Below are 24,094 nucleotides of genomic sequence, written 5' to 3'. Positions count from 1 at the left end.
ATGTATATATACATACATACATACATACATACATACATATATACATGTATATATACATACATACATACATACATACATACATATATACATGTATATATACATACATACATGTATATATACATACATACATACATGTATACATACATACATGTATATATACATACATACATACATACATATATACATATATACATACATACATGTATACATACATACATACATGTATACATACATACATGTATATATACATATATACATACATACATGTATATATACATATATACATACATACATGTATATATACATACATACATACATACATGCATATATACATATATACATACATACATGTATACATACATACATACATACATGTATACATACATACATGTATATATACATACATACATGTATACATACATCTATATATACATGTATACATACATACATACATCTATATATACATGTATATATACATACATACATATATATACATACATACATACATACATACATACATACATGTATACATACATACATACATGTATACATACATACATACATGTATATATACATACATGCATATATACATATATACATACATACATACTTGTATATATACATACATATATACTTGTATATATACATATGTATATATACATACATATATACATACATACATGTGTATATACATACATATATACAACACATATATACATACACATATACACTGTATATTGAAAGAAGCCAATTCAGTCAAAAAGCTAGTTCAGTTAAAAAACCAAAAACAAACTGCGATGATTTCTGAGCACAAACAACATTACTACATTTCAAGTCAGTACTTTAAATAAATACAAACACGTGTCTTTATATTAGGAAATAAGCCAAATGGGTATGTCATTAAATTCATTTTTTCATGGCATGTGATAAGGTTAGAGTGAATTCCAAGGTGTGGAGGGCAATTGCAGATTAACAAAATAACATGTGACGTGTTAAAAAAAATTGTGTGCTTCTGGACTGTAATCGAAGACAAAAAAATAATAATACGGTGGACCCCCCCGTATTCGAGGGGGATAGGGACCGGGCCGGACCGCGAAAAGTGAAAATCCATGGATAATTGACGGCCAAATATCCATTCATCCAGCCACATACATGTGTATATACATACATATATACTTGTATATATACATATGTATATATACATACATATATACATACATACATGTGTATATACATACATATATACAACACATATATACATACACATATACACTGTATATTGAAAGAAGCCAATTCAGTCAAAAAGCTAGTTCAGTTAAAAAACCAAAAACAAACTGCGATGATTTCTGAGCACAAACAACATTACTACATTTCAAGTAGGTACTTTAAATAAATACAAACACGTGTCTTTATATTAGGAAATAAGCCAAATGGGTATGTCATTAAATGCATTTTTTCCATTCGGCGATTAGAGCTCAAAGGTCATCTGAACACATTTGAGTGCCACACTGGAGTGATTTGTTGTTAGCTGCTTATCTGGCTTATGTTGGCCTCATGCAGACCCTACAGGAGATCTTCCAGACAGAGATGCTCATAGAGTCCCTGAAGAAGGCTCTGCGGGACAAAGAGAGCCCACTGAAGGTGGCCCAAACCAGGCTGGAGGAGCGCACCCGCCGACCCAACATAGAGCTCTGCAGGGACAACCCGCACTACAGGTATCAGGGTGCTCATTAAGATCCCAGATTTTCTTAAGCCATATTTCAACATCTGCCGCGTCCGCAGGCTGGTGGACGAAGTGCGGGAGATCGAGGACACCATCCGCAAGCTGCAGGAGAGGCTGATCGAGGCCGAGGGCAGCCTCCAGTCTCTGCTTAGGACCAGAGTGACGCTGGAGCACGACCTCTCCATCAAGGCTAACTCGCTCTTCCTGGACCAGGAGAAGTGCATGAGCATACGAAAGACCTTCCCCAGTGTACCGAGACTCACGGGATACACTTGAACAAATGGCATGTGATAAGGTTAGAGTGAATTCCAAGGTGTGGAGGGCAATTGCAGATTAACAAAATAACATGTGACGTGTTAAAAAAAATGGTGTGCTTCTGGACTGTAATCGAAGACAAAAAAATAATAATACGGTGGAACCCCCCCGTATTCGAGGGGGATAGGGACCGGGCCGGACCGCGAAAAGTGAAAATCCATGGATAATTGACGGCCAAATATCCATTCATCCAGCCATCCATCCCTTTTCTTTACCACTTATCCTCACTAGGGTTGCGGGCTGCTGGAGCCTATTCCAGCTATCTTCGGGCAGGAGGCGGGGTACACCCTGAATCGGTCGCCAGCCAATCGCAGGGGACATAGAAACAAACAACCATTTGCACTCACATTCACACCTACAGGCGATTTAGAGTTTTCACTGAATATACCATGCATGTTTTTGGTATGTGGGAAGAAACTAGAGTACCCGGAGAAAACCAACGCAGGCACAGCGAGAACATGCAAACGCTACACAGGAGGCCGGATTTGAACCCGGGTCCTCAGAACTGTGAGGCAGATGTGCTAACCAGTTGTCCACTGTTCCGCCAGTTTGTTTTTAGGGTTGGTTCCCCCCCAAAAAAGAAAAAAACTAAAAGTTTTAAAAAATGAAAAATTATATAAATAATAATCAGCGAATAGGTGGTGCCGAACCACAAGTATGTGGGGTCCACTGTAAAGGTGCAAAGATTAACCGACAACTAATGGATTATCAAATTAATCGATAACGCTTTTTGATAACCCATTAATCGTTTAGAGACCATCTTTAACTTAAAATTGTTTAAATTGTCAGAATTTCAGCCTCAACAGTAAATGTTAATTATTATCTTTGTGTGACATTTGTAAACATATTTTACTTTGGAAAACAATGATTATCGTTTTTGCCTATTTTATGACGTTACGGACCAAACAGTAACTGAATCATCATCCATTTATGTTTGTGCATTTTATGCTCTGTCAATTGGAAATGTCCTGTGTTTGAATAAAGGGATGGAAATTTAAAAATGATTTTTTAATCTGATTGATCGAGTTATCAAAATAAAGTCAACAGACTAATCGATTATTAATCGTTAGTTGCAGGCCTAGTCTGCTGGATTTCAGTATGATATATGAAAGGATTTCAGTTGTGTGTGTGAGTGTTCCACTTGTGTATAGGCAAAAAAAAAAAAAATAATGTAAAAAATAAATAAATGAACATTTTTAAAAATAAATGGTGTGAATGAGAGCATTTCAGTTGTTCTCTGAGAGCGTTAGTGTGCGTGCAACTGTGTCAATACTGTGCATGAGAGCACTTGAGTAGTGTGTGAGAGGTAATCCTGAGTTATGTCCCTAATGGTCCCTTAAACACACACACTGGGACAACTCTTTCACATTTGTCATCTTAATCTGACTCAAGTGTCACCTCATGGTCAAGGCTGACACTGACAGACAGATACCCACACGCACACACGCGCACACACGCGCACACACACACACACACACACACACACACACACACACACACACACACACACACGCAGTCGCATCTTTATCAGCAGGTTTAGAATGACTCAGCACTTTCTCTCGAATGGCGACTCCGCAATCGGCCCCACCTGCACACCAGTCCCCCGCCGAGGCCTGACCCACGCCGTGATTGAGTCGCCGCCACCGCCCCGAGCCGACTGTGGCAGCATACTAATGCTTTTAAAATCAATAGATGAGCAGGCACAATTCTAAACACACGGGCGTGATTGTGGTGCAGTTTTCCCCGTTTGTGACACCGGAGGGAGCGAATGCACTGATAAAACTGATTGTGTTTGCGTGTGCGTGTGTGTGACTTGCCCTTTGCTTTGCGTGTAATGTTTTACAGCCTGCTTTGTGTTTGACTCACAACACCATAAGCTACATGACATCCTCAACGCCTGTGTGTTTAATATAGGTGTGTTTACATGCACACCCTAGAACATTCCAGAGCCGAGTAGATTAAAAAAAAGGTGATACGGGGAAGGCCGGGCGGCTCTAATGCTAACCAAGCGATTAACGTGATTAATTTCCATCATACTGTAGATGTCCACAAGCAACTGATGCTACTAAACCACAAAGACTAATGTGGTACTTGTCAATGAATGGGATGGTTGACATTTAAATGAGGCAAAAGCTGAAATTTCTAGCAAAACAGTCAAGAAATCAATATATATACATATAAATATACATATATATATATATATATATATATATATATGCTTGTGGACTGTGCAAGGCTGTCATCACAGCCCCCCCCACCCCCGAGAAATCGTGCAAATATGCCACTGCAGCCCCAGTAGTTATGAACCTACAGTGGAACATTGATTTACAAACGCGTCAATGTTTGAACTATTACATTTAGGAATCACAGACCAAACATAAATATTGCCCGATTGTCGAACCTTGTCAGAGTGGGCCAACGTTTCATTCATGCCTTTTGTGCCGAGCAGCGCAGCCATTGTGGGGAGGCGGCTGACTCTCAGCCGCTCCATTGTTGCAGTCGGTTGCTACTTTGTTTCCATTGCGTGCTTTACGGTGTTTTTCGCATTTTGCTATCTCAATTTGGTTCCAACAAAAGCAACGCACAAGTGTGGCAAGAGATCTTGCCTCACTGTGGGCTTAAAAAAAAGTCTATCTGGCAATGGCGCACACATTGAGAAAGCTTGCTCACAAGTGCAGTACCAAATGGAAGAAGCAATCAGTCCACAATTGCAACTATTGCGGAAAAAAAGGATTTTGTTGATGCTGACATGGCCAAAGGAGGGAAGTACTGCATGTTCGAAAGGATGGAGGGAAACTTCTGGATCGAGTCGAAAAGCTGTTGCTCGTTTGGATAACTGTAAAATAGCATTTCCAAAGCTATCGTTCGTGAGACGGCGAGGCACTTTTATGCCGACTTGTTTTCAACGCAATTTGCAAGCCAGGAAGTCAAAGTCAAGTGGATTTTATTTTTACAGTTTTGTGATATCCAACTGGCTATGAACGCACCAGAGGGAATCGTGACACGACTTGGGTGCATTTCAGCAGGGCAGCTACATTTGAATGTGGAGGACAGTTCTGCCTGTTATTGTTGTTGTTAACTTGATCACTAAAGAGATTTTTGATCGCTCACCTGTTGTCATGTTTGATATACAGTACTTCGTATTGTGTTCAAAGTGTACTAACTTACTAAAATAGGAACTTAGGTCAAAACCGGACCAATTGTTTGTGTTGTTATTGTTATTTCTTATGGGAAAATTATGTTCAATATGCAAACTTTTCATTTTACAAACCCCGTTCACGAACCAATTAAGTTCATAAATAGAACTCCCGCTGTATACTGTCCTTGACATGCACACGTAGTTATGATATTCCCAGCAATGCTGTGACATCACATTTCACGTTTGATCTTCTGGTAGAAAAAAGCACAAAGCAGGGACCACAGAGGCCTGCTTTGATGAGTTTGGTGCAGAAGAACCTCCTCTAACCTCACAAAATGGACAGGAATTCCCAGGGAATTCGTGGAGAAAGTTTGCAGGGAATTAACACCTGTTTCTCTACGTCTCCTTTTCGGTGGGACGCAAATAGCCGCTCCTCTTTGAGCCCCTACCCAGACCAGGGCCTCCCCGGTCCGTACATGCGGAATGTACGCTGGAATCTTCGCGGCGCTCCAAGCATATTGGTGGGTTATTTTTAACGGCCGCGTGTTGTTTTGCATCGTTACATTCCGACTGCAGAGAGACTTGGGAGAGACAGAGTGAGAGATAATTCAAAAATTTAAATCTTACATAAACATTACATGCGTACACTTAACTTTATTAATTTTTTTAATTTTTACGTAAACTATGAATGACAGGGCCGATTCTGAAAATCCAGTGTGGCCTTTGAGCACAAAGATTTGCCTACCGCTTGTCTACAGGCATGAAAACAAGAACCCTGTTGATTTTGAAGGACATGCAATATGAGGTATCTTGGCTCAAAAGTTAATATTACTTGCTTTTTTTTTTTTTTTTTTTTTTGCTTACTGCTAGCACTGTACTGTCATCATGTGCTTGACCGGTCAAACTTGTGTGCATTTGCTGGAACAATAGCTACTTAAAGACATGCAGAATGAGGTGTCTGAGATCCAAGGTACTCTAAGTACGTCGTGCACATCAGAATTGTACATGAGTGTATGTCGACTGATTTTGAGTGACATTTCATTTCACAGGATGATAATGATAAGTGGGTGTCATTCGCCATTCTGCTAGCGTATTAGCTGTTATCATGCGACGGGGACCTCCCTGGCGGTCTCAGTCGTGGTTCACGTCAGACTCCGGGCAAACGTTGGGAATGTTCATGGGAACTTCCTGTGGATGTTGGAGTGCAGCCACAGTGTGGAAGGAGCCTCTCGAGAGGCCGCTGAGCGTTAATGAAAAAGCAGACGAGGCGAGGAAGCCTTAAGACGAGAAGATAAGCACCCTGCGGTTTCCCTTCCCAACGGTCTTACGCTTGGAAGAAGACTACTTGCATACAGTATTTGGTACAGTATTCATGGGCTTACTTCTACTCAAAAACTCACCATATTGGCTTAGTAGTGCCCCAGAAATTCTTTGAAAATTCAGCCCACAAATCCAGTGTAACGTAAGAACATGAAATTTGGTAGGCATGTCTATCATGAGTAGACCCACAAAAGTCTTTAGAACCAATGCCCGTAAAGATACAGTGTACCATTTTGGTTTCAAGCGGTCATTTTGGAGAGTTCCAGTTGTCTTTCAAAAGCAAACTTGTCCTAAAGGTTTTGTCGTTTTGCTACCAACTTTTTAACCACATGTACAAGACAGATGGGCGATGCTAAATTGCGAAACATTTGGGTTTTCGTCTTTGAGTGTGGACAGAGCGTGGTGGCGAAGTTTGATGACTTTTAAACTTGCGACACGACCACCAAAAATGGGGCCAAATCACCACTGGATTCTTTTAAATTCAGCCTCGAAAGCCAGTTTTAAAATTTGGTTCAAAAACAATCTCAATGCCAGTAAAGACAGGAAGTCTGCCATGTAGCTTTGAAGTGGACATTTTAGTTTTTTGGGCCGTTTCAAGGATACTTCAAAAGCAAACTTGTCCTCAATATTTTGTCCAATTGCTACCAAAACCAACTGAAGTCTGATGATTTGCCATAAAATATAAAACGCCTGATTGCTACTGCATGTCAAAGATTGGACGGGTCGATTAAAATTGAATGACCAAAGGTTTCAAGTAAAAGTCGAGATTGCTCTGTGCTGTAACTGCATGCATCTGCACTCGTCGTGTTTGGTCTGGTCGGATTAAAATGTGACGACAGGTCAAAACAAACAAGTCCATCTGTTGTCCCTCTGCCATCTCAATTTCCTGTTCAAATGCAAGAGTGAAATGAGTCCCACGAGACCACCTAGGCTTAAGCTCTATGTCAAAGCAAGAACCTTACTGATTTCTAATCATATACCAATCAATAATCCTATTTATTTTGAATGAGCTACTGCTCAGCTGGTTCAGAGAGCAAAGACCGCTATTGATTTTCTATTAAGGACTGTCAAGATGGCTCTCAAAGAATGTCCAACATTTAGCTGTCGGCTTATGAATTGTTAACTGACTGTGTGGCAAGGGCTTGCTATTGGTTCACTTAGCTCACTCATGATACATCTGTAAAACAAAACAAAAGAATCAAAAGATGTTGATTTAATTGTGGTTAAACATTCTCACCAGTGCTGGTGGCTGCATGACGTTACTACAACTCATGCTAGTCCCCAGCCCCACTACCCCGACCCTTCGCCAACCTGATATGAAGACATAAAAGACGGCCAAATGTTGGCAATGTGTGTCTAAACCAGCAGGGCCCGTCCTCTGGTCCGCTCTCCCCACGGGTCCAGCTCACAGCTCACAATAGAAATAAGAGTTTCAGAAGCTTGATCAACAGAGGTAGTTTTCAATTGTACTGTGCTTGTGGGTGGATGAAGTTACGCCAACTAATGCATGCCACCCACTAGTCCGTGTCCCCACTCAAAATCCTGCCACCACCCTTCAGGGCTTGCCTTTATGCACCTTTGCAAGGCTGAAACGTAGAAGTATTTTTTGCAACAAACGGCAAGCCCGTCCACGCCGGCGGGAGGATGACGTTACTGCGACATTTGGATGCCGCCCAGAGCCAACGTCCACACTCCCTGCCCTGCGAACGCCCCTCTGGGCTTGCCTATGTTCACCTTTGCACTCATGTGTATTGGGTTTCTCAATGCAGGCATCTACAATTCAGTCGCGGATATCCGCTATGTGAATTATGGATATCGACAACAAAATTGTAGATTTATATAATTCCAGTTTGAGATATCTACAGTTCGATTCTGACTGGTCATAATTCCAGATCAAGATATCTTCAGGGTAACGTTGGGTTTAGGGCTAGTTGTTAAATGTTAAAAGAGCTTGCCATAGGCCCATCCATGCTGGTAGGAGGATGAAGTAACTGCGACTTGTGCGTAGCACCTCCAGCAACCATCCCCCTACCCCCGCCCTCGGGGCTTCCCTATAATCACCTTGGCCAGCCCTTAACGAAAAACCGATGTCCTGATCCATCCCTCGAGCGTTTGCAGCTCTCGAACAGCGAGGACCTTCCGCTGTGTCGCGTCTGCGCAAACATGGACATATAAGGCATGGAAAACATTTTAACGAGACGCGGCAGCGGCGCGTGCTTTACTGCCGAGAGGAAGCTCACTCCCTTGCCACTCTCCCGTCGGCTCGTTGGGCTATCAGAGGGGTTGCTGAGCACTCCGCAGGCGGCCACTTTAAGAGTAACGCTAGCCTCCATCTTGACACAAGTGCGGTGGAGAGAGTAGATGTCGACACATCTTTGCGGCTAAAGATGAGCGCAGTGTGCGTTTTTAGTTACGACAGGAAGAACGCACGCACCACTTCCTGTCTTTAAGAGGAACTCGGCCAACCGAGGATCCGCGACAGCAAATATTTAGGAATATTTACAGCTTTGACCGCTCCTTGCACATTTCCTGGAATTCTGCTTGTTGTATTGCTAGGAGCAACACGCATGCACACACCCACACGCCCACACGCCCACACACACTCATTCCCGTGCAGCTAGTGTGTCATATCAAACAGAGAGGAGAGCCCCACACTGATGCGAGCTAGTGTAGCGCATATGTTCACACAGGCCGTGAGTCACAGACCTCCTGACACAACTTTATGTTTCCTGTTGCCACGGCAACCACAAGCAGCATCAACGAGGAAGGAGCCACCCCCGGCTGGCGTCACTGGAACATCATACTACTGCACTTACAAACTTACATCTAATGGCATTCCCCAATTCTGCTTGCCGCAAAACGTTTGCATGGTGTACCTGAGTGTTATATGATATGATATGCTGCGATGTTGCTTTTTAATTGAGTACTTATAGCAAAACGTCAAAATGGCACCAAGTATAAGATATTAATTCAAGATTGTAATATATTAAATATGAATAAATAAACCAACAACGAAAATCACAATTATTCCAAGTACACAGCAATAAACAACATTGACAAGCATTGGATTCTATTACAGTACTGCTATACTCTTACTCTGAAAATATTTTTTTTTAAGCTAGTGATGTTATCAAATGTATATTAAATGTTCCAAATATAATGATTAAAAATATATATATTTTCTAAATAAGTAAAAATGACGAAGTCAAAAAGGTTTTATTGACAAATTGTGGATTTAAAACAAATGACTAACACACATCACAGTGATGTAATTATATCCAAATACAAGTTTTAAAAATACTTGAAGTAAAAAAGTTGTTTTTTTAAATAACTGCATATACTAAATAAAGTATTGAAGTTAGTTATTTATTGCTGAATAAAAGTATTACATTATTAAAAATAATCACTCAAACAAATGTTTTATTTCTTTTTTTGAACAAAAACAAAAAATACATGAAGTTTTAAAAAAGTGTTTATTGAGAAATAAAATAGTGGATTATTTAAAAAAGGAACTATATAAAGCACCTAAAGTAGTAAAGCCAAACAGTACATCAGTTAGATAAGATTTTTATTTAAAAAAAAAAAAAAAAATACTAGAACTAGAGAAACTAAAAATATAAAGACAATTGGACACAAAATGTTCTTTAAGAAAAAAGTATCAAGCAATCATATGTCGACTCCCACGACTACTACTACCAAAGCAAAACAGTGATTACGCACAGGGCTGGTAACCAGGGGCAACGGCTCGCCATTACGCAGTGTGCGTGGTCTATATGTGGAGGGGGGCCGGGGGGCCGGGGCGGGTCTTGTCCCTTCCATAATGAGAGACTTTATAAGAGGCGGTCGGCTGTCAGCGCGCCGTCACACGCAGCCGCTTGAGGACAACACTCGCTCCTTCTACTCAGCCTTGTTTGGACAAAAACTTATTATTGTGGGTTTTTTTTTGTCCCCCCTATCCAGCTGGGAATACACGCTCGCTTCTCCAAGTAAGTACAAGTTCCTTTTTTTTTTTTTTTTAATTCAAAAAGTGGACTGAAAGTGGACTTTGTGCTTCATGTTTTTTTTTTTTCATTATATATATATATATATGTAAATATATATATATATAATAAAACGGCTGCATGTGACGTTTAGAGCGTAAAAGGTTCGTTAAAGGTGACACTGGAGGCGCCGTGAGTGCTTTGGGTGCGTAAAAAAAAAAAGTGGGCGCGCTGGTCGGGAGCGTGCTGCAGTGACACACCCATGTCCCGCTAACGTGCGCGCGCACATAAACGCGCACGCACACACACAGGCGCTGATTGCTCTTCTTCCTCCTCCTCCTCTTGCTCGTCTTGCTCCAGACTCTTCTCTCGCCAAGATGCTGCTGCTTCTCCTGGGCATCGTCCTCCTGCACGTCGCCGCTCTGGTGCTCCTCTTCGTCTCCACCATCGTCAGCGTGAGTGCCGCTTCCGTCCGTTGGTGGGGTGCTGGCTGCGGCTTGGGCGAGTCTCAATGTAAACAATCAATGTGTCACGTGAGTTTATGATTTTTCTTTTTTTTCTTTTTGCTATTGGGTCGGGGGGCTCCACAGGTGTGGACCTCGAGTGACGTCGGAACCTCGGACCTGTGGACCAACTGCTCCATCATCAATGGAGGCTACCGCTGCGACGGCGCCTCAACCGGAGGTCAGAGTCCCATTGATTTTATACGACGTATTATTATGATTATTAATAATAATTAAAAAATTGCGGTAGTGATCGTAAAGAAGCCCCAGTGCAATAGGGGACCCTCAATGACATTGATATGACATTATTATTGACATTGCTGATATTATTATGGACACTGATTATTAATACGATTGACATTATGGATATCATTATTGACATTATTAATATCATCATCATTACCCCTGATGATTGGTAAAGCAGTGGGAGTGCAAAGTGGGACCCCAAAATGACATTATTAACCTTATTGACACGGTTAATATTTTCAGTGTTAATATTGTATCATTATTAATGATACGAATATTATTGATAATGCCATTAACATTATTAGTGGTTATTGGCATTATTAATATGATAATCATCAGCAATAAAGCGGTGCCTGTACTCCGAAGTACTCATGCAATGACGTTGTGATTATTGACATTATTGATATAATCACTCTCATTGATGACTGGTAAAGCAGTGGGAGTGCAAATGGGCCAGAATCACATGAACACCATTATTGACATGATCAATATCATTATTATTTTTAGCACCATCATTTATATATAAGTATTATCAGCGGTGCCAGTGCTACTAAGGACTTATACTATGACATGATTATCATTAATGACAGGAAAAGCAGTGAGAGTGCCACAGAGGCCCCATAACAACATTATTAATATGGTTAATTACAGTGTGGTTCTTATTATAAATACGATTGTTGACTATTACTAATATTACCAATATTAATGTGATAATCATCAGTAATGAAGGAGTGCCGGCGCGGTGGGAGTGCCACGGAAGACCAACAATGGCATTATTAATATGACTGTCAGCATTAAAAAAAAAAAAAGCAATGATAGTAGTATGGCGGACGTATGCAGTACACACATGATTAATATGGAGAGTAACAATATATATATATATATAGTATACAGTAATAAAGCAGCGGCAGTGCTTGACCACTTCTTGATGACCTACAGTGACATTATTATTTCGCTGGACACTTATTATGAAATGATTATTATTGACATTATTATGCTTATCATTAGTAAAGCAGTGACAGTATTACGGATGAATTCTTTCACAATGACATGATTATTATTCATGACAATAATATGGAGGGCTTCTTGAAAACTCACAATAACTTTATTCTTATCGTGAGTAGTAAAGCAGTGACCACACTATGGAGGGCATTGCTGAGCCACGATGGCATTATGAATTTTATTCTGCTACCGCACCTATGGAGGACTGTGCAGGATGACTTGCCAATTATGAGGGTGTGCCGGGGTTGCCTCGCTGGCGCCATCTAAGGGAGAGAATGTGCCATTGGCCGTCGGAAAGCCCGCCGCTTGTATAAATAGTCGGTGGCGTGATGTCCATATTGAGGTCCTGTGTCCAGAAACAGCATAGGGTGCTTGTATATGTGGGTGGGGTTGCGGAGGAGTATTTAAAGCATGGCTGTGTATGTGCGCGTGTTTGTGCCGCTCATGCTGATGACGGGTCACGCCCAGTGTCAGAGGACGCTGTCCCATCTTAGCTTGCAGCGTCCACCGGGACAATTTAGGGAGTCAGCAGCCGCGCTCTTTAAGAGATTTATATAGCATGTGTGCTTGTGACAGGATTTGAGTGGAGGTTATTTTGCGCCAACTTTAGAACGTGCCGCACATGTTTTGTGTGTGTTTGCTGCTGATGTCACCAGTCCAGAATGGGCCAAGCTGGGCCGGTCTAGGCCAGGCCGTGTGTTTTGTCAGGTAGTTTGTTTGACTTGCTTTCACGAGGCCTCATGACGCACTGTGTTTATTTAAGCAGCCGTGTGTGTGCAAATGTGTGCGACAGATGACAGGAAGATAGAGCTCTCGCGTGCCGCGGGAAGGGGGGCGGTCAGGGCAGCGTTTTTAGGGGTGCAGGGTGTCGCCAGGCGTAAACGTCTGCTGAGTAATCAAGTTTTGTTATTTGTTCTTTTTTACGTCACGGGACCGAATTGAGCTCATTTTTATGTTCTCGGTTGCCGGTGTGGGGGTGGCAACGGGGAGATGGGGCAGCGGTCACATGCTAACGCTTATTTCAACACTGCACCATTTTTTTCCACGGGGGAAAAAAATATATTGCATGTAATTCAGTCTGACATTATAACGTTTCGACATTACAAGTCACACAGAAAGATGTTAGTAATGCTAACACCTAGCATAAGCTAGAACAACAAAATCTCCCAAAGGCTACACCGTCATATTTACCAATGAAGATCATAGGACCTTCGAATTGTTTATATAGGTGTGTAGGAAGGTTTAATTTTTGTTATATGGACAATAACACTAACATGTTGTCACCTAGCATCGTTACAAAAAAAACGAGGAAAACACCCAAATGTTCGTCACTCCCATTCAAAACGGCAACTTCAGTTGGCGCTTAGAATTTTTGTTGTTTGTAGGACGCTAAAATACGTGACATGTAATGCTAACATAGCCGCCTAGCATCAGGACTCAACTAGGAAATTTCCCAAGTGTAGACGGTATAATTTAACAAGGTAACTTTAGTAGGATATTCAAGTTTTTGTCATTGTACGTAACGTTAGTAGCGCTAACGTAGCCACCTAGACAGGAAGAAGAAATCTCCCGAAAATTCGACTATTATTTAATGAAGCAACTTTAGTGGCATGTTCATTTTTTGGGTAATATAACGTCACGTGAGTAATGTTAACATGTAGCCACCTATCCATGTGACGCAACAAGAAAATTAATCCGAGTTAGTTTCCCAAATTCCCAATTATTATTATTATTAATTATTCCTAATTATCTAGTGGAAGAGCATTGGTTTTGCCTGCCACTATATGTCGCTGGGTTATATTGTTATAGAATGTTAACATGTGACATTAGTCATGCTAACATCGCCACCTAGCATCATGACGGAAGGAGGAAATGTCCCATTGATTAAACAGTACAGTATATTTCAACAAAGCAACTTCCACAGGATGTTAAAGTTTGTTACTATACGCAAAATTAGTAACGCTAACACATAGCCACCTAACATTGCGACAGAAAAACAAACAAACACCAAGAACCACCAAGCTTATTGCTTATCAAATGTTATTTTCCTGTTTGGCGGCAGAGCGAGTCTCAGTGGCATGATTGATTTGTGTGTTTTTATGACACCGAGAGGGGAAACGTCCCAAGTTGACAGTTGAGGAAGGAAAAAGGCTCGCCAGTGAAGCATCCGTATTTAAAGGCCAACGGACGGAACATTCTGCCTGGCTATCATCGTATCAGCTCGCGGGATTACGTAACATTTGCAAAGACCAAATCCCTCGGCGGGGTGGCGGCCGCATTTTGGCAATGTGGCCGACGCGCCGCTCATAGTCCGAGCGTGTCGGCTTTCCTCGCTTATCTCATCCATCTCGCTTCACAGGAAGAGGTGCACCACACACACACACACACACACACACACACACACACACACACACACAAGAGAGAGAGACAATGCAGGCTTTGTTTAGAAAGTAAGAGCACAACATTGTCACCATATAGACTAATTTGATTTGAAGTGGGTAATGGGTATTTGTTTTCTTAAACTTCAGTCCCCGAAGGCAGTTTCACTGAGCAAAAGAAAATTTGCTGTGAGTAGAGGCACAAAATAAGTTATATCTTAAAAGACACAGCAAGTTGGCCATTTTGACGAAGTGAACGAGTGCCTGGATTTCATTTTCGTTTTAAGAATCCATTTTAGCGTGAATTCAGGGCCCTTCAAATAGGAAGTTGGCCTCCAGAGTTTGTGCAATTGATGGATGGATGACTCTAAATTATGAAACATTTTAGTTTTCATATTTGCAGCCCTGAAGCCAATTTCACTTAAGAACACAAAATTTGGTAGGCATGTCTATCATATGTAAGAGGAAGTCTGCCATTTTAGTTTGAAACAACCATTTAGCATAATTTTGGCCATTTCATTTGTTCTCGAAATGTTAAATGGCTTCCAGTTGTGAACTATGTATGCCACACAGATGGATGACATTTTAGTTTCTGTCACTCTGTGTTTGCAGTGCATGGCAGCGAAGTTCTATGACACTATAAGAATGTCATGGTGGTGAAAATTTGGATGTGGCAGTTTTTTATTTAAAAATTCAGCCCCTGAAGCCATGAAAAGACAGAATGGCCATTTTAGGGTAATTGATTTGAAAGAAAACTTGCCTCAGAGCTACCAAATTTGAACCACGTATACAAGATAGATGAGGGGTGCTAAATTGTGAAAGATTTGGGTTTCCGTCATTGCGTGTCACATTACAGTGAAGTTTGACGGCTAGGTGAAGCTGCCAGGGCATGTACATAAATGTATTAGATATTGTGAGACTGACAAAAGAAAAGAATCCCCTTGATGATAAAAAAACGGTGTGTGCGAGTAGTGGTCGATGGCCACATCGGAGCCCCCGAGGACTATTTTTCGGTATTTGTCCCATATGTTGTGATGAATAATACGTTGTGAATGACAGGAGCTGCTACAATGATCACAACTGCAGGAAATCTTAAAGAGAGCTGCGACAAACATTTTGACTGTCAGACATCGATACAGTAAACAAATGAAGTACAACCAAATGTTACTTGAATACCTCTCAAAATTGAGGATTATTAGACAAACTCGGTATTAGATATGGATGGATTTTGTACCTAATGTTGTGGCCTATCTGGAAGTCCGGGCAATTCCGAGCATCCCGGGCAGTTAATGGGTTAATGGACTCCATTGTTTTGGCCTTGGAGGTCTCGCAGTGTCTGGATCGATGTTTAGTTGCCGGTCCTGATGCAAGGGATGGATGGAGGGAGGGGGTTAAAAACAAGATACCCTGGCTAGTAGCACCGTTATGGATCCATTATAAGCTCCCTGAAGTAAACATGCGCCGGACAGCATCTGCACGCTTGTTTGCTCGCCGCTCTCATTACAGCTTTAATGACGGGCGTTTATTCCACTGCCGTCTCCGATGACCGGCCTGTTATTGATTACGTCTTCTCCTGCTTTTTTTCATGTTCAGAGTGGATCCAGGCAGTCCAGGCCCTCATGATCCTGTCCATCATCTTCAGCTGCCTGGCGCTTTTTCTTTTCTTCTGTCAGCTCTTCACTCTGCAGAAGGGTGGACGCTTCTTCATCACCGGAACCTTCCAGATTCTTGCCAGTGAGTACACCACCCATACACAAAAAGATGCAAAGAACTCACAAACTGGTTCTTCTTTGCTCCTACAGTGGTGCTGACAAAATATGTAAAATATCCTCAAGGCTAGAAAGCTCAATTTAACTAAACAGCTTTCATAGGATATTAGAAGTTCCTGTTATAATATGTGATGCAAGTAATGCTAACGCGTAGTATTGTGACAGAATGAAGAAATCTGTCCAATTGGCAGGATTTTTAAATTGTATTGATGTTATTGTAAAGCTGCCAACATCAATGTACCTCTACAACTAAGGTAACCTACCAGTTATGGTGGGCTTCTGACTTTTGACCTAGTTCCTGGGTCTAGTCCTAGTTGGATATGTCCAGAACACCTTGTCAGGAACTGTGTGACTCCTTTCTTAAGTGCTTCCAAAGTTGTCTTCGTCAACTGCGAAGTGGGGTTAAGATATTTGACACGGGTACATTGGTGTATCCTGGTTTGACATGCTCACAACCCCTCACCAGTATGTGGAGCATTGAAGGGGGGAGCCTAGATAGTCCAAATGCTTTCTTAGGCGTTTGGTTGGTTATGCTCAGAATGCCATGTCAGGTAGACATGCGGCGGGGCGTGCCGAAATAAACATTTTAAATAGTTCTTAAAGATTAGATCAAAATGTACTGAACTTAAGTTAAATACAACTCAACTGGACTTGGGCAGTGAATCTTTCGCCTACCACAACATTTTGAGACTCACTAGTTGAGACCTGCGGCACGGTGGCCGACTGGTTAGAGCGTCAGCCTCACAGTTCTGAGGACCCGGGTTCGATCCCCGGCCCCGCCTGTGTGGAGTTTGCATGTTCTCCCCGTGCCTGCGTGGATTTTCTCCGGGCACTCTGGTTTCCTCCCACATCCCAAAAACATGCATTAATTGGAGACTCTAAATTGCCCGTAGGTGTGAATGTGAGTGCGAATGGTTGTTTGTTTGTATGTGCCTTGCGATTGGCTGGCAACCAGTTCAGGGTGTACCCCGCCTCCTGCCCGATGACAGCTGGGATAGTCTCCAGCACGCCCGCGACCCTAGTGAGGAGAAGCGGCTCGGAAAATGGATGGATGGATAGTTGAGACCTTTCTGCTGCTTAGGTCTCAGTTCTCTTAGGACCTTATGTCTGCGCCAGGGTCTTGGACATAACCGAAATACATTGTCAGGAATGTGTCCAGGAGGCATTGAACGGGAAGTCCAGCCACCCTACGGAGGAAGATAAATTCGCCGCCAATTTTTATTTTTATTTATTTATTTTTTTAAATCGTTCTGCCTACTTTCTCCAGGTTTGTTTGTGATGAGCGGTGCCATTATCTACACGGTGATGAGTCCGGAGTGGGTGCTTGAGACGGATGCCTTCGGCTATTCCTACATCCTGGCGTGGGTGGCCTTCCCATTGGCGCTGATCAGCGGCCTCATCTACGTCATCTTGAGGAAGCGAGAATGAGCGTTGCCATCGCCACAACCGCGCTGACGTCATCTCCCCCCCAGCTACGCCGCCACTCGCCGACGCCCCCGAGCAAACCGACCGCGTCTCTGTTTCAAGATGTATATAGTATCTATGGTTTAAAACCTATTTATAATGTAACACTTTTACATACGTGTACATAGTTTTTGTGTTGCTCTGTCACGTGAGCTTGGTTAGCTTAAGTGCCTCCGCGTTTGTTTGTTTGTTTGTTTGTTTGTTTTTGCCAGGTGATTAACAGATGAGTACATTAACCAAAGTGCATGTTTAAAACAAACTAGAAGGATTAGCAAATTGTTTTGTGCGCGTGTGTGTTTAGTTTGAAATTAGGAGTGGTAAGCAAGCCAGGATAAAACAAGCGATAGATCTGGTCCTTTTTTTTTTTCTACGTGTGAGGTTTTTATAATTCTTTTCGACAAAAACAAAATATGGTGCTATTATTCTATTATAAATATTTATCATTCCTCTCCCATCATGCCACTCGTGGGTCGGTTGGTGGATGTCAGATTTCAATCCATTCAGTCATTTGGACTCTCTCTATTAACTAGAATAGTACAATAACAAGATATACTCTGTGGCTTGCGCTTTGCAGCTTTGTTCATTATTTGCTTGTTTTGTTTTTGTTCATTTTCCATAGCGGCTATACCACTTTGTATTTATGACTGTTAACCACATATGCAAATTAGATACAAACGAGGCCGAGACGACAAGGACGCGGCCGCACGCATACTTGAACTCCACCGCACAACATCTTTGTGTTGTAAAGTTGTGCGTAACAAACATGCACACGCCTTAACGCCATTGAAAATACAAACTCATGATTAGCGAGCAAGCGCTGATATATTCCGCCGAGAAAAGGGACTGAAGTCGCACTAATTACTTGATGCATGTGGGATTAAGCAGATGTCGCACATACACGAAACAGATGAGCACACACACACACAAACACACACACACGCGAACACACAAAACACTACCAGGGCTGCAAACGTGAAAATAAAAGCTAATTTTGAACCATTTGCATTGTATTAATCTGTGAGCTGATCATATACTGTACAACAAAGCTGCCAGCACTATCAAGCACTAAGTGGCAGCCATCTTGCATTTATACATATACATATATTGTATTGTATAATGTCCAGTGTGGGTCCAGTTAGAAGAGACGTCACGCTCTGATGATGACTGACCGGCCATTTTGCCGCGCGTGCTTTGTGTGTGCGTGCATTGTCTGATTGTTTACACGCGTGTGTAGCGCTCGCCGTGTTACCAAAGCTAACTGTGACTTATAGTGTTACCAATAAAGAGGACCTCTCTGACCACCAAAAACGTTTGGCTTTCATCTTTTTATGATGTTTTTCCACACACATAAAATATCACAATAATTTATCATGTGTATTGTTACAATACAGTATCGATACACGTGTGCCAAATATTGATAATGTTTAAAGATGCATGTTTAATAGATTACAAATTTTATATTATCACAGGCTTTGATGTCTGTTACGATGCTATATCGATACATGAGTACCAATTTTGTGGCTCTCCAGCATCCCAGTATGCACATTTTGTGACAAATCACATATTTAAACAGATGACATGATTATTAAATATTATTGGCTTTGTTTTTAATGACGTTTTTTTTTCCATACAAACTATCCCAATGTCTCTTTTTCTGTTATGGTACAGTATCGATACTCAAGGGCCGCAAAATGATATTGTGGTTGTCGGGCGTCCACGTAAGCACGTTTTATAACTAGACAGTACCACGGACTGTGATGTTTTAATGACGTTTGTCACACCAAATATCACAGCCGTTTTCTGTTATGATACAGTATCAAAACAAAAGGAGCGCCGAATAGCGATATCATGGCTGCCCAACGTCCAAAAATGCACAAATGAATGAAGCGCCAGTGCCACCGGACTGAATTTCAACTAAAGTGCAACATTGCTATCTGTCGGCCATAACTGCTTAGTGCAACAAGGAGCACAGCGAGCACTGACCCCGTGTGGAAAACTGTCAACATTACAGCTCAATTCACAGCACTTAGGAGGAGGAAGGGGTCCCCTGAAGGCTGAACGCATACTTTTTTGGGGGGTCTCTCTCCATTGTCCCATACTTCATTAACTCGACACGTGATCAATTAGTCTGGTCTGGAAGTGCGACTGGTGCTCCTTGCCGTCGTCTGTTACTCGTCTCATCTGGCTTCACTGTCATGGCTCGTCATTAATAATGATAGTAATTATTAAAGCTCTCAAAAAGTCGAGTTGGTAATGAGAAAAAGTGAGAGACGTCAAGGAAAATAGATCCTCTTCAAATTAGGGCTGAACAAATATACCATTTCTGATTTTAATAGATTGTTTTCCTCTTTGGTAATACAAAATGACAAAGCAAATGATAATGACATTATGCCAAATTCTCTCTTTACTTCAACCACCCCCCCTTTCTGGGTTTTTCAATAGTTCTCCTGATAGCATATTATCCACCAACCCTACATTAATTTTCATCAACTGCCACAGAAATTATATATATTTCGCGTTATGTGAAAATAAGGTCCATTAAGTCTAACAGAATCATTAACAAATTAACATTTTGAATGTTCAAAACTAACATAAAATAAGCCATGAAACTGCATGGATAGAATAGAAACGCCACACCCCTTCCAGCTTTCTCTCTTTTCTCATGAAAAGTTGTACAGGGGAGGCGAGGCAACCGCTGCAAAATATTTGTGGCTTGGAAGCACATACCTCGGGGTTGTGCCCTGCGACTGACTGGCCACCAGCTCAGGGTGGAGTCCGCCTTCCGCCCGAAGTCAGCTGGGATAGGCTCCAGCACCCCGCGACCCTGAACAGGACAAGCAGTATAGAGAATTGATGGATAGATGCAGAATAGGCCACGTTTTTAGGTACTGACCATCTACAAGGTTTTCGGATTATTGTTATTAAAATGCTATTTTTCAGCGATACGCTGAGAAAAAAAAAAGAGCTCACAACAAAGATCAGAACAGTACGAATTGTAGGATTTTGAAACAGTCATATTCCTAAATTTTCTGATTATTGTAGTATTTATAATGATATTCTTGAGCAATATGCAAAGCTAATGTTATCTTAGCTCAAAGGTTAGAATGGTACAAACCTGACCAATCTTTTTGTTTTTTTAAACCAGCTTTCAGATTTCTATTCTACAAAAATAATGTGCGCCATCGTCATCTATCACTGGCTGGTGGCAGGATGTGAGGGGGTCTTTGAGGGGGGGGGGGGGGTGAGGGGGGGGGGGTCAGCTGAGGCAATTAAGGCTCATGAAATGCAAATGGCACAAGGTATGAGAGGTTCAGGGGTCTCGACACCATCTGCTTGCCACCGCTGCCGCTGGAGAAGCCTCCGGGCGCGGTTCATTGGTGTAGCGCGGGCTCGTTTTCTCCTTTGGCACAGTTAGCATGAGCGCGCTGCTAATTTGGAACAGCATCACACGCCACAGAGGGCCTAACTTCCCTACCTAACGACAAAACTAATTTAGCGCACACAGCTTAAACTTCTAATGCGTTCCTTGCTGGCAACCTTTCCAAGGTCAAGACCTCACCAGCAAGGTCATGGGGGGGGGGGTGCATGCTCAGCCGTCCATCAACATGAGCGCATCAAAGAACTTTTCACAACTACCGAGCTTATGACGTCAATCTGAAAAATTGACATCATTATGCAATCAGACGTTGGTGAAGCAGCATGCAGCGCATCGCTAAAGGTTGTTTTTGCATTCCGTTTCAAGTTCACGGGGTCCGCTCTTTACGACAGATTTCCGTTCAGCAAGGTAACCCCAATTTGTACATAAGTCAGAATGCACAGTAGTCTATTTCAAAGCCACGCTAAAGCAATAATAAAGTTCCGATTACAGTAACCTAGCAACTAAGAGATAAATAAAGGCTATCTTGTCTTACTAGCGCTGTTGATAACCTTGTAAAGTATACCGTTGTATGTCGCGAAGGTGGTAAACTGATGGCCCCCTTGTAATTATTTTGTCTGCTCGCGCACTCATTCTTATTTTCGCGCACTCATTCATTATTTCCTTTGCCACTTATTTTGTCAGTTAGTCAGTTCATCTGTTCTTTGACTAACTTAACTTTAACTTAGTCAGTTGGTCTGTAAGTTTCAATTTTCATTTGTAAGTTAGTTTGTGTGTTCAGCCATTATTTCATTAGTTAGTTTGTAAGTTCATTAGTTAGCTAATTAGTACCTTAGTTCATTAGGGTGGTTTGTTTGTTCATTCCTGTTAGTTTGTCAATTACTTCATTAGTTAGATTATCAGTTAGTTTGTCAGTTAGTAAATCAGCCAGTCAGAACGTCCGTTAGTTGGCTATAGCAAGTCCTCAGTTTTCTAAGTTAATTAAGTTAGTCAGTCATTTTACGAGAGTTCCATTTGTACAGTACTGAATTTGCAAGTAACAAGTAACTAAGTTAGTTAGCCAGTTAGTTTTCTAGTTATGTCAGTTAGTCAGTTACTTTGTCAGTTAGTATGTTCGTTATTGTATCAGTTCATCAGTTTATGATGGAGGTCTGTTCCTACGGCGCCAAATTTGTATGCAAGTTAACATTAACTAAGTGAGTTAGTTTTAAAGTTATGTCGTCATTTCATCAAATATTTTGTCAGGTAGTTTGTCAGGGTTGTCCGTTCACCAATTATTTAGCTAGTTTTTTTGTTTGTTTGTTCATTCTTTCACTCAGTTCTTCAATAGTCAGTTACCTAGTTCGTTACAAGGAGTCCTTAGTTTACAACGGAGTTCTTACTATGGCACTGAATTTGTTACACATGCAACTAGGCGGAAAAGAGCAGTTAGCGGTTTAGTTAAGTTTTCCAGTGATTTCATCAGTTAGTGAAGTCGGTTCATCAGCTACTTGGTCAGAACGTCAGTTTCTAGGTTTCCCTGTTCATCAATTATTTAGCTAATTTGTTTGTCAGTTAAAGCAGTAAGTGATCAATTAATTTTGATCATCGTTGGTTCGCGCTGCACGATTTCTCCTCTCTCGCAAGGAATCAACTAATAAGCTGCTGGCTTCAAAGCACACAGCATGCTTAACTGTTTTAATGAGTGTTTACTGTTTTAATTAAAAGAAAGAAAGAAAGTGGATTGTTTGTCATTTTGATGGCAGTCCTTCAGGGAGGATGTTACCCACTTAGCTCAGCGCATTAAAAACACTGTTTGACTCACTGCACTAAATCACATACACACACTGAAAGGCCATATGGTCGACATATTCCTATACGGTTCAGGGACTTTTATGGCTGCTGTTTAAAAAAAAAAAGGGGGGGGGGGGGACAGTGGTTCCTGAGGCAACCTAATATAGTCGGCCCCCAGTCCATTAGAGAGACATTATTTCTATTAGGCGTGTCAGAGTGGACGCCCTTGGAAGCCTCGGCTACATTTGGGAAAAACAGAAAAACGTTCGTACAACTTTGCATAACTTACAGTAATCTTTTACGCCACGTGTTGCTAGGCAGAATTTAATTTTTCATCCAGGCAAAATTACAACTGTCTATTACCCATTTAATTATGTTTAGTCCAATAATAAAGCATTAAACTACAAGCATTACAAATAAAAGATTCATAATGAAACCAAATGTCACCTTTGTCCAATGTTGCTAGGCAGAATTCAAGGCACTTTCATATATGCTTTTTTGCCCACGATAACGTACTAAAATATATGCAAAAAAATAATGTGAATTTACAAAATTTAACCAACGTTTTACACTAAGGGTTGCCACTTGTTGCTAGGAAGAATCCATGTGGGACATTCATCTTTGCCCCAAATTCTATCCATCCATCCATTTTCTGAACAGCTTATAATTAAAAAAAAAAAAAAAGTTTGTAAAATTAACTACTCTTTCTTGACAATTTAGGGCAGAGGTCTATAAAACTATTGGAGCTCAATGAGCCTTATGGAATCGCTACTCTGCAGTCCAGCTAAAATGCTTCTTCCCTCACAGTGCCATCTCCTGGATCTAGTAGAAAACTCCACACTGATGGTGCCATGCTATTGGGCCACAAAGCGACAACGCGTAGCCAGGACGCTAATAGGACATTTGGAAGAAGGAAATTTGCTGCTGCGTTTTCCTGCTTTTGGCAGCTGGCAATAAGTCAAAGGCCCGGAGTGACCCCGAGCTGCCACTTTGCGCTCTCGCTGATCCAGAACAGAACGCGTGGCGACACCCCATACCCTGACCCCCCTCCCGCCAGGCTAATGTGTCAACTCCCACCACAACGAGCTGCCACAACATTAGTGCAA

General features: G+C 41.6%; 2 protein-coding genes across 2 annotated transcripts in view; both read left to right on the top strand.

Moving 5' to 3' along the window:
• tekt3 (tektin 3) overlaps nt 1–2,951 on the top strand; it is a 10,231-nt gene extending 7,280 nt beyond the window's left edge. Inside the window, exons 6-7 of the mRNA XM_061756222.1 lie at nt 1,561–1,715; nt 1,783–2,951. Of these exons, the coding sequence (XP_061612206.1) occupies nt 1,561–1,715; nt 1,783–1,999 (372 nt within the window). The 3' untranslated portion in view covers nt 2,000–2,951. The remainder of the gene's footprint in view (nt 1–1,560; nt 1,716–1,782) is intronic.
• A 7,398-nt stretch (nt 2,952–10,349) lies between these two features.
• pmp22b (peripheral myelin protein 22b) lies at nt 10,350–18,838 on the top strand. The gene is made up of 5 exons (XM_061756334.1): nt 10,350–10,483; nt 10,838–10,932; nt 11,068–11,161; nt 16,200–16,340; nt 17,643–18,838. The coding sequence occupies exons 2-5, from the start codon at nt 10,855–10,857 to the stop codon at nt 17,801–17,803; spliced, it is 474 nt and encodes a 157-aa protein (XP_061612318.1). The 5' UTR covers nt 10,350–10,483; nt 10,838–10,854; the 3' UTR covers nt 17,804–18,838.
• Nucleotides 18,839–24,094: the final 5,256 nt, after the last annotated feature.

Source organism: Phyllopteryx taeniolatus, chromosome 19, assembly GCF_024500385.1.
Source record: "Phyllopteryx taeniolatus isolate TA_2022b chromosome 19, UOR_Ptae_1.2, whole genome shotgun sequence".
Classification (NCBI taxonomy): domain Eukaryota; kingdom Metazoa; phylum Chordata; class Actinopteri; order Syngnathiformes; family Syngnathidae; genus Phyllopteryx; species Phyllopteryx taeniolatus.
Note: the sequence above shows the minus strand (reverse complement) of the source record. Positions and strands in the feature narration are given on the sequence as shown.

What these genes read in the sequence shown, in the direction of transcription:
- pmp22b (XM_061756334.1), top strand. Translation starts at nt 10,855, where the DNA reads ATGCTGCTGCTTCTCCTGGGCATCGTCCTCCTGCACGTCGCCGCTCTG. An exon ending in CGACGGCGCCTCAACCGGAG is followed by an intron (nt 11,162 to 16,199) that starts GTCAGAGTCCCA and finishes TTTCATGTTCAG; the next exon opens with AGTGGATCCAGGCAGTCCAG. An exon ending in AACCTTCCAGATTCTTGCCA is followed by an intron (nt 16,341 to 17,642) that starts GTGAGTACACCA and finishes TACTTTCTCCAG; the next exon opens with GTTTGTTTGTGATGAGCGGT.